Source organism: Gymnoscopelus braueri (assembly GCF_963280865.1).
Source record: "Gymnoscopelus braueri genome assembly, chromosome: 17".
NCBI classification, from domain to species: Eukaryota; Metazoa; Chordata; class Actinopteri; order Myctophiformes; family Myctophidae; genus Gymnoscopelus; species Gymnoscopelus braueri.
The window spans coordinates 40,359,639-40,371,241 of record NC_137617.1 but is presented as its reverse complement, the minus strand read 5'-3'; the positions used below and the strand labels follow the sequence as shown (position 1 = coordinate 40,371,241).

At 40.9% G+C, this 11,603-nt stretch overlaps 2 protein-coding genes across 2 annotated transcripts in view; both read left to right on the top strand.

Moving 5' to 3' along the window:
• Positions 1 to 2,771: 2,771 nt before the first annotated feature.
• On the top strand, positions 2,772 to 4,726 carry LOC308104362 (complement C1q-like protein 3; the record flags this gene model as incomplete). The annotated part of the gene is made up of 4 exons (XM_080454774.1): positions 2,772 to 2,995; positions 3,150 to 3,233; positions 3,726 to 3,857; positions 4,434 to 4,726. The coding sequence occupies exons 1-4, from the start codon at positions 2,788 to 2,790 to the stop codon at positions 4,724 to 4,726; spliced, it is 717 nt and encodes a 238-aa protein (XP_080310900.1). The 5' UTR covers positions 2,772 to 2,787.
• Positions 4,727 to 10,692: 5,966 nt separating this feature from the next.
• Positions 10,693 to 11,603, top strand: part of sncgb (synuclein, gamma b (breast cancer-specific protein 1)) — a gene marked incomplete at both ends in the record, with an annotated part of 11,772 nt that continues 10,861 nt past the window's right edge. Inside the window, one exon of the mRNA XM_080454773.1 lies at positions 10,693 to 10,813. Within this exon, the coding sequence (XP_080310899.1) occupies positions 10,693 to 10,813 (121 nt within the window). The remainder of the gene's footprint in view (positions 10,814 to 11,603) is intronic.

Below are 11,603 nucleotides of genomic sequence, written 5' to 3'. Positions count from 1 at the left end.
TTGCTGTTTATGCAACTGTCTTATACTGCATGGCGCATGGTCGTGAACTTGACCATGACCGTTTGTGTCCTTTGTAGCCTCGGTGTGTATACCCACCTCGTCGGCATTTTGCGCCAGTCCGGTGTTTGCTTCACGCTGCACAACGGGTACGTTGGTGGTCCTTCCTCTCCTCAGTATAACCAGTATAACCAGTTAATTCTATGTCAGGCAGGCACTATAATAATCATGGCCTTTACTATTACTACAGTTATTCCTGCCGGTGTCCGCCGCTGCAAGCGGGCCATCATGGCTTCAGCCTTTGCTGCATAGCGGTACGTTACTGTCTGTCTCTCTGCTCCTGTCTTAATGAACATTAGTATTATAAATGGTAGAATGACACGGCCGTTTGTTGTTTCAGGCCCCTCGATAACACTGCTGCTTTGCGGGTGGTGGTTTCACCGCACCCAGGAAGAACAATCCGACATCAACGCACCACTCTGAGATACATCCCGTTTCTAAACTAGTAACTGTCTGTGCTGTGGCTCAACCGGACCTTATACGGGTTACGGCACTCTCCACCTGTCGCCTCGGTCCTCCAGCTCACAGACAGCCTTGTGGTTTATTCCTTTCGTTTATTTTGTTATTGTTTGTTTATTGTTATTTCTTATTTGGTATTAGTTTATTTGGTTATCTAGACTATAGGCCTACAGACGGCATTCTATTATAATATATATATATATACTCTATAATATATGTTTATATATAAAATATGATACAAGTTAATTCAATCTACTTTCCCAGCACCGGCCCTATAGGCGAATAGCTTTTATTATTAAGTGCATTGCCCCATTGCTTTTAGCTTATTAAATGTTTTGCTGCTTTTATTATTGATGTTATAAATACAATAAAGCTTTTTTTTGTACTTTGTATAAACACTGTTTCTGCCTTTGAATTAATGGTACAAACGAACTTGTGTGAGGAGCAATATATGTTCAGGCGGTTGGTTTATAGTATACATATTTCCTGGTTTATATTATACATATTTCCTGGGGTGCAACTCCCCAGGTGGCGTAGTTGGCTATATAGATATATTAATTCATACCGCCCTGCTACACAAGCAACAAGCAGCAAGGTGCAGAAGCTCCATGTCATGTTGGTCACAAGAGACTGTCTAAAGTTATAAGAAAGGTTACTGTCTAAAGTTATAAGAAAAGGTTATAAGGACCTGAAGACTGAAGAGTACTCTGGTAAATGTCTATTTTACATGCTGTGCATGGTGTCGTCTTATGTTAATGTAACATGCTTATTTTATGTTTATTGTTTAGTTTTCACATGGATTTGGAGGGATTTGAAGTCTCCTTCAAATAATTCAGTAGCAAGGAAACCACTTGTGTCTGTCTGTGCTTGGAGGTACACTCTGTCTCTTAGCACTGGAGCCCCCTGGGGTTGTGTGCTCAGCCTCCTCCTGTACTCTCTATTCACTCACTACTGGGAGGACACACACACAGCTCCATTGTAAAGGTTGCGGACCTATAATAAAACACATAGAAATGAAATAGATTGATAAGTGTAAAGTGCACTGTGTCAAGTCCAAAGTGTGTGTGTTAAGTGTAAAGAATTTTACAATGTCAACCACTGCTGTAGACGCCCCTTAAAGTGTGTCTATAAATTATATATACACACACTTTAGGATTGTCTGAATGAAAAAAAGAACTTTAAAAGGATGCATCTTTTAAATTGTATGACATTCTTTGTTCTTAGATAAATGGAGAGAATACATGTTTGACTATCCCTTTTAGACAGAGTGCATCATGAACAGAACACATTGTGGAACACATGTCTATTGAAAGAATATAAGTCTATTTTTAAGTGATAATTTTCATTTATGTGAAAATCTCAAGGCACACTCTAAACTCAGTGAGGAACATCACACCGGATAAACAACCCTAATACATTTATTTTAATAATCCTGCAATCAGTGGTGTAAAGTAACTAGTACATTTACTCAAGTACTGTACTTAAGTACAATTTTGAGGTGTTTTTTACTTTACTGGAATTTTTAATACTTTTACTTCTACTCCACTACATCTAGAGTTACTTTGTAGATTTTGAATATTATTACAAAACCTACATTAACCACTTCAGCCCTAAATACATTTCAGCCATTTGAAAATAGGCGATCTACAAGCTCACAATGCGTCGCATTGTGAGCTTGTAGATCTGCTATTTTCAAAAGATTTTTATACATTTTGAAAACTTTGTGAAATGGGACATTCTGCATAATGAGTACTTTCTACTTTTCGTACTTTAAGTACATTTTGATACCAATACCTCTGTACTTTTACTCAAGTCATTTTTTTATTCCGGACTTTTACTTGTAACAGAGTATTTCTACATTGCAGTATTGATACTTTTCCTTAAGTAAAATGTGTGTACTTTTTCCACCACTGCCTGCAATATTATTTACACCCACTCTTCAGAGCCAGGCCATACAAGTTTGCCAGCTCTTATCATGTACCACATGTTGGAGTTCTCAGATGGTCCTGGAAATGATGTAGCTGTAGTGTCCAGTTTGTAGATTAACTTTCCACTACATGGGTACAATGACATGTCCAAGGAGGGGGAAGAGTATAAAAGCTGGCTGCATGATATCTTCAGTGACTCGGTTTCAGGATGAATAGTCGTGGGGCTTTGCTTGTTTTGCTGTTGTGTCTTTCTGAGGCTGGGGCTCAGGGAGAGAGTGGATCGTGGGTCAATGAGAGAGAGGGCAATATTGAAATCTGGAATGAGCTGAAAGAGTTGAGGGACATGGTGGTAGGACAGAGGGAGAGGCTGAGGAACATGGAGGAGCTGAGAGACATTGTGGTAGAGCAGAGAGAGAAGCTGAGGAACATGGAGGCCAGGGTAGCAGCCAGCGAGGAAGAAGCCAAGGACCAGAGGAGCTTGGCGACCGATCTTCGAGTGGAGCTGACCATCGCCAAACGTGAGATAGAAGGCATGGCAAAAGACAATACAGGTTAGGATGGTTATGTGGTTCCATCACTTTTGCATTTAGTTGATTCCATTTATTATTATTATTATTATCGCTGTATTGTTATTCCTTTTTCTATTACTGTTTTACTTGATTTAGCTGTTTTTTCATTGTTTAACTAATGTTGTGCTTATTTCAGTTTCAGCCCACCATGCTCAGCTGTCCACTGCCAGTGAGAACCAATTGCAGGAATTGTTTCCCTTTTCTAACGCTTTCTTGAAAGGTAAAATCATGTCTTTATTACGTAATTAAGTACATTGGACTATTGCACTCATACTGGGTCCTACTTTACTGGACATTTAAAAAGCTAGAAAGAGAGATCAGATCCCACTTTTAGCCATACTATTCTGGCATCGTGTTTTATTTAATAAAAATAAAAACCTACTTGAATGCAGCTTTGAAGACTGTGACTATCTCAGAATGCCTTTCCCACTCTTACTGGACTTAGTGAACTAAGATCCTTCTGTAGACATATTGAATATTCACAAACTCACTCACAAGAATACCACCAGATTCAAGAATGTTTGATGGAGTACTGTAGCAACTCTTAAGTTTTATTACTTTGTTTTGTGGAAGCTGATAGTTGGACAAAAGCCACTATACTGCTTGACAACACATGTATTGATTGCAGATCTACAAGCGCACACATTTGTTGTATGATGAATAGTATAATTTTGGCTTTTATAATAATTTGATAATGCTCCTGTGTTGACAGACACACAAATAAAGGTGGCCTTCTATGCTGGTTTGTCTAATTCTGGGGTTGTTGGACCATTTGATTCTGATACCACTGTGGTCTACGGGAGGCACATCACTAACGTCTACCAGGACTATGATCCACAAACGGGTAGGTGGGAGTTTAGTCGGATACAGGATAGGTGGGCACTAGAAAAATTGTCTATGTAAAGTATACATGATGTGAACATGCACGGTACATCATTATTATCAGACTTACTTTTATCCTTCAACTTCTTGTTTATGCCCCAAAAACTGGATATACAGGTTTTGACCATAATTGTTGAATGTTTAAGCATGTTCTAATCATGTACACTTTACTTTTTTTTTTACATTTTGGGAAAAATAGTCAATTTAACACTGAGGTGCCCGCCCACTCTTCCTTGGTCTTGTCACATAATTATGTTCAGTGGTTTCAGTGACATTTCGTTTTGTTTTTTGGACAGTAATCTAAATAAATCTTTAACTATGTGATTTTCCCATTGAAATCTGTAGTCAGGATAGGGTGAGAGAACTTAATTTCATTGGTTTTAACTTAAGTAACAGCTGTGTTTTAAAATGTCACCATGATCAAAGAATGTAACGTTAGTTGAAACAGTTGTAGTTTGTAGTTATTAGTTATTCAAACAGTTGTATTCAACGTGTAATGATGTGCGTGCATGTGTGTGAATGTGTGTCTGTTCTCTAGGTATCTTCACAGCATCACAATACGGAGTCTATTACTTCCGATTTACTGCAGCCTTCTCTGTGCCAGCGTCATCGGAGCATCAGTGCATCCAGATGTTTAGAGATACACAGAGTCTCACTTATAACTGTGGCTACAGTAATCCTGGACAGGTTGAGTACATATCTAACGGGGCCATCGTAGAGGTGGGGCCTAAAGACAGGATTTACATACGTATACCTGCTGGCTGGAAGCTCCATGATAGCGTAAGCGGCCACAACATGTTCAGCGGTGTTCTGATCTACAACAGGCGGTAATGTTACTAATAGCATTGCCTTAACCATTATACTACTGACCACTACCTACAAGGCCCTCAACAACCAGGCTCCCCGCTACCTTTCTGAAACGCAACGCCATGCCCCCCTCCCGCTCCCTCAGGTTGGGTGATGCCAACCTCCTGGATGTCCCCAAGACAAAGAAACAAACCTGGAGTGACAAGGCCTTCTCTGTGGCCGTCCCCTACCTATGGAACTCACTCCCAGCTCAAATCAAAGCAGCCCACACCCTCGCCACATTTAAAACCACACTCAAAACCCACCTTTTCAGACTCTCATTCCCTACCTAATCATAATCCCCTTTTTCTACCTTTTTTCTATAGTTTTTAATCTTTAAAAAAAAAAATCCCCTAATAAAGTTGTTTTAGCTTTTTTCTGTAAAGCAACTTTGAGTACTCAGAAAAGCGCTATATACAGTAAATTGTATGTATTATTATTATTTTTATCATTATTAACCACTTAACCCCCCTGTCGTCTTAGAGAACTGGTCTTGAGAACTGTACTTTGACCACATTTTCCATCTACACCAAATGTCTTTGCCAAAAATAGCTTTGTGAGCTTATAGATCAGCTATTTTTGGCTAATGTTCCCCCCAGAATATGGACGCTGGGGTTCAAGTGGTTAAAGATCTTCCATATTGCTCATTCACTGGTACTGGTAGCATTACTTTAAAGAGCTTCCATAATTCTCATATCCATGCGGTCAGTGAACACATCACTGGTACTTCTGGTACCATTAAGAGCCCATTCATCCTGTCAATAAACACATATTCAAAAGCATTGTTGTCTATTGTATGTTTTACTAATTTATTGATTATTTTTAAGACTATAGGCTGTACCAGGGGTCTTCAACAGGGGGTCCGGGACCCCTAGGGGGTCCTAAGAGTTACTACAAGGGGTCCTCCAAATCTTTATGCGGTTGGAACTTTTTTTTTGTTTTTTACATTTAACCACATGAATCCTTATTCTGAGGGAAACATTAGCCAAAAATTGCAGATCTACAATCTTTTTTTGGCAAATAGTTTTGGTGTAGAGGGAAAAAAGAGCCAACGGTCAAATTGACTAAGTATCGAGTGTTTAAGTGGTTAAAGGTCTGAAAATAACATGAATCCAACATATTAATAGAAAAGATACATGTAAGTCAACAAACCAAAACACTTTAATTTACTCAACACTGATGATAGTGCTGTCAAACAAGTCTATGACGCTATCTATGAAATCTATGAAAAAGCTTAATCTGCAAATACACAATTTTATACAATATGTAAAGTGAGGGTCCCTGCTTCATCTCACACTCAGATGGGGAACCTTGGCCTGAAAGACGTTGAAGACCCCTAGGCATACATATCTTTTGTTCATATACGGCACGTGCAGTAGCCTATATGACAACCATGTGTATCACAGAATATTCAATATGCATTATTGAAGAAGCATACATGTCACATTGACTCGTCCAGTTGATCATGCACTTATCACACTTTCTATTTTCCACTAAATAGACCCAGTTGGTCTATCATGGGATAGATGCATAACTCGTCTGTCCCAGCAGGGGGAGCCACCATCATATCCAAAAGGTCAAATTAGCCTTCGTGATTTTGGGGGATAAACAATTACCTCAAGAACAGATGTGCAATTAGTGTATCACTTATATGCCGATATCTCATTTGGCTGACCAGTTGAATCACTTTTAAACCCATTTTTCAGTGATTCTTTTTCGTATTTGCTGCACTTTGGCTTGGCAGGGCAGTATACCTCGGCTCCCTGGTCAAAATTTAATAATTGTTAAAATATGTTTTATGAAATGTCTCTGTGTCTATCTGTATTGATTATTGTGTTATTGAATGACTGTAAAAGAACCAAAAAAGGCAAATCAAGATGACCAATTCCACAAGGCATATTTTCCCCAAAACTTGTATTCCCCCTATCTTGATCAAAATGGTATGTTCCAACTGTGGGGGTCAGTTGGAGCCGGTCAGTGAATTGCAATGAATTATTCTTAATAAACAGTTGGCATTATCTCGTGACAGGTAGTTGTTTATTTCGATAGAAAATAGGTACTTCTATTTAAGGGAGCAGTCATCTTTGTATGCATTCTTTCGTAATAGGGCACAGCAGTGGTGGCCATTTTGTGGTTCCAGTCAAAAAAGCCCAATCATTTTACCCATAGAGATTTCCAAACATATTTATATCAATAATTTTAAGACTAAAATCAAGCCATCCAGGCTCCCGGTGAATCATGACAAACATTTGATTATGTGAAGAAAAAAAAATATATATATTTAATTATATGATATACTATATTTAATAAATACCCTTCGTTTTGCAGTTTAAAAAAAATAAATCACAGAGACTGACTCTCACGTTATGCTGCTACCGACAATAAGCCTCTCCCAACCTGCTTATGGTCAGTTTCATGTCAGTATCATGTCACATGATACATCATATGTAGATGCACTAGACAAGTGTCCTAGCTAGACGAAGTGCAGATCTCTGCCAGGCCGGGTAGCCTAACCAAGACTGTCAGTTGTGGGGTGCAGCTTTCAGAACATAAGGAAGCTGCGAGAGAAATAATTTAGCCTGTATAAGAGACGCTGTAACTGTTTGAGTTTGTGGTGGACCCTATGGTGGCCTTCCTTTCCAGGCGGAGATTTAAAACAGAAAAAGTCAGTTAATTACACATAAGCCTACATAAATAAAACATGTAATTGAATGCATACACCAAGACACACACAGAGCTTGCATATCAGATAGGCCATTGAATGTCCTAAAGCAGGAAGAAGTTCATTTCCACTCTCTCAATTTAACTCTTTTAGCTACAACCATGTCAAACATAACAGCCTGTTGGGTCTCATATGGTAGCTCAAAGCAACTTTCAGAGCATCCTAAAATAGCAAGGACACAGTCAGGGGTCACTTCCTTATCAATTATTAAAGGGGACCATTTAAATATTCATTCCCAAATCTTGTATAACTTGGGCATGTGAGTTTAAGTGCGGCATTCCAATTTGCACTTGTCGCAGATAGCTGAGATAGGATCCATCTTGTTTAGTGTGTCTTTGAATAATTTATGTGATGCTTAAAAGAGTAGTTCGCCCCAAAAAATGACCAGTGGAGTGTCCTACTGAGTCTCCTATTGACCGATGACCCGGTCATCAAATTGTTGTCTTAGGAATGCGACAAAAGCAAAAACATCTCCATGAATTCAAGGCTTCATGGGGTGTGTAATTAATAGAAAGTAAGTCATTTCTTGGGTGAACTACTCCTTTAATCGTAAACTGTATAGTAGTAAGTATAGAGGATATAAGTGGTTAAATAAATAGAATTTAAAGTGCAAAAAAAACGTCACACTGTTACTGCAGTTGAACAGTGTTTCCTAATTCATGCATAGCCAAAAATACAAATCTACAAGCGTTACAATTACATCCGCAACACGGTGTGACAACGCATTAATATTATAATTATTAATATTCATATTATTATTATTATTATTATTATTATTAATAATATAAATATTAGTATTGTGGTTGCCTATACCACGTCATGCCCAAAATATGGACATATTGTCTACTGTAGCCTACTGTAGGTTGAAAGTGGTTAACAATAAGGTTATGATTCAATACAAAATCAAAATGTGAATTAGCACGTTTTCCTTTTTATATTCAAACGCTTCAAGCTGAATGAATCACTGTAGCATTAATTGCATTTGTCATCAAATGCACCACAGTAGTGTGCAGGCAGGTTAACTGAAAAACAGATAGTCAGGGGGGGTGGCTATAGACGGTGAAAGTGATGGAGTAAGGTTGGCAAGAATGAGCAAGAGAGACACAGAGCAATGATATTTCATTATTTATTTTGGCCATGAAAGTCCTGAGTTGTGCTTTTTATGGGAGAGAAATCTGTTGAATCAAAGTGCTGCGTCATGATGCCATCCCTGTGTTGGTCACTAGAGGGGAGTGTGGCTCCAAGTTAGCTTCCCCCATTGCAACAGCCCTAATTCTATAACGACACATAAACACTAGTATTGCTTTTACGCCTGGGTTTTTTTGTTCGTTTTGGTAGTTTTTTTGCGACTTTTTTTTTTACACACAACTGTGAAGATTTTATTGATTTATCCTCTGATGTATTTTTTTCCTTTTGCTCTCCCTGTCAGCGTCTCTTAATAAACATTTCTGGAGATCTGACTGAGCTTCATGTCTGGGTCAGAAAAAGAACGGTGTATGCATATTGTTGTCATAATAATCGCTCACACACCCGTCCCCAAAAAAAACCTGTGTTGCTGAATGGCCATAATTTGACAGATGGGGGTGGGGTGGGGGGTCTTAATTAATTGTGACTCGCTCAGGGAGAGGATGACAGTGCATTTTCTCATCTCACCAAAGGGAAAATGGCTGCCAGGGAGCCCACACTAATGCTTAATTTATTCTGGATGAGCTATTTTTGGCATTACAAAATATTAGACAGGTTTCGGTCCCTCTCAAATCATGTCTTTGGGACATGCCCTGATGGTGTGTGATGAATTATGCTGTCTGAAGATTAAATAACACCAGTCGGCAGTATAGTGGAAGAAGTACTCAGATATTTTACTTAAGTAAAAGTAGCAATACCACAATATAAAAATACTCAAACTTACAAAGGCCTGTGTTCAAAATGTTACTTGAGTAAAAGTACAAAAGTATTGGCATCAAAATATATTTAAAGTACCAAAGGTAAAAGTACTAAAATGTTTGCGAAATAGCAGCTCTACAAGCACACAACAGGTGTTGTGAGCTTGTACATCGGCTCTTTTCAAACAGCCTATGTATGTATAGGGCTAAAGTGGTTAATGTATGTTTTATATTATAATAAATTATATATGCAAAGTAACTAGTAACTAGTTTTCAAATAATTGTAGTGGAGTACAATATTTGCCTCTGAGATATAGTGGAGTAAAAGTAAAATTACTGAATTTTGGAAATACTTGTAAATGTACTTAGTTACTTTACACCACTGCCAGGCGGTTATATTTTAAATCACATATGAAAGGTTTGTTGTTTTTTTCTCCTCAAGCGATGATGATGATAACATAAGCCGTTCTCCTGTCAGAACACTTTACATATCATCACAGAGAAAGCTGTTTGGGAGAGAGCGGGCTAATTCTAATCAAATATGCAAACAGTTAGTCTTGGGGTTTATGCTGCTGAGGTTTGAGTGGGCAGGTTAGAGAGAGAGAGAGAGAGAGAGAGAGAGAGAGAGAGAGAGAGAGAGAGAGCGAGAGAGAGATAGAGAGAGAGAGAGAGAGAGAGAGAGAGAGAGAGCGAGAGAGAGATAGAGAGAGAGAGAGAGAGAGTGATGGAGAGAGATGGGAGGGGGAGGGGGCCTATCAGCTGCAGCGTGACTTCGAAATGCTGCAGCATCCAGCATGTTCTCTATTTCTCTCTCCTCTCCCGTCACAAGCACGCCTGCTGTTCTCATCCTCCCCTCTCTGCTCTCTCCTCCCTCTCTGCTCCCTCCCCCCTCTCTCTCTCTCTCTCTCTCTCTCTCTCTCACACACACACTCTCTCCCATCATCTCCGTCTCTCCCATATCCTCTCAGTCTGTGTGCTGTAACGTTGCTGCTCGGTCCTCTCAGCCTCTCATTGCAGCACTATAACGGAAGGAGGAGTCACGCGACTATATCCACACACTAGACGTGCACGCACACACCTCTCTTTCATTCACTCACTCGCAGACACACTCACTCGTCTCCCACACGCACACAGACACACACACTCACACACACACACACACACACACACACACACACACACACACACATAACCGCACACACTCACACTCACACTCACACTCACTCACACACATACACGCACACACACACAATCTCTCTCTCTAACACAGCTCAGCCAGCACAGCACACTCAGCCAGCAGTAGGCCCGTTTCGGAGCAGGGGAGCCCACTATAATTGTCGCCCAAGATGGATGTACTGATGAAAGGGTTCTCCATGGCTAAGGAGGGAGTGGTAGCCGCCGCGGAGAAGACCAAGGCCGGCGTAGAAGAGGCCGCCGCCAAGACCAAGGAAGGGGTGATGTATGTAGGTAAGGTACCTCCATGGTTCACTGGGACAAGGAGCACCGAAATGGGAGTCCTCCTCTCTCTCCTCTTGGGATGGATGGATGATGGCTGGATGGATGGGTGAGGGATATAAGGAGGATGGGCAGAAAACTGGTGCAGAACTGGTGCAGGGGGAATGAGAGAGAGAGACCGATATAAAGAGAGAGAAGAATTAGGAGGGTGGGGAGGGGGGTTAGAAGGACCAACAGGAGAGCTGTTGCAGTTGCTGTGCAGAAGGGTCCGGCAGTTGGTCCGGCAAAAAGCCCATCCCAGTCCCATCTCGGTCGGCAGTGTGGTGCTGATGGTGCTGATGGTGGTAGAGGGTGGGTGAGCCGGGGGATGGAGAAAAGAGAAAGAAAACAGTGAAATGGAGGACAGAGTGAGTGAAGGAGCCAGGAGGAGGAGGAGGGAATGGCGGGGGGGGGGGGGCATTGCAGGATCCTGTGGTGAGACGGCTCTCACCAGACCTATATCTAGCAAGGGGGGGGCGGGTGGGGGGGGGGGGGTTGAGTGGAGGGCGCTCAGGGGAATGAGTCAGTGATGGCACTGGACTCGGCTGAGTGTGTCTAACGTCTCAAGGTTACCCCCTGCGTCACCGGCACCGCTGGGCCACCGGAACCGAAAAGGGGGCGGGGGCGGGGTGGGCAGGTTTTTTTTTTGGGGTGGGGGGGTCAGTTCTATAGAGAAGGCAGGCAGGCAGGCAGTGTCTGCAGTGTGGCGGAACAGCTATAATAGAACAGCTATAATAGAACAGCTATGATATAACAGCTATGA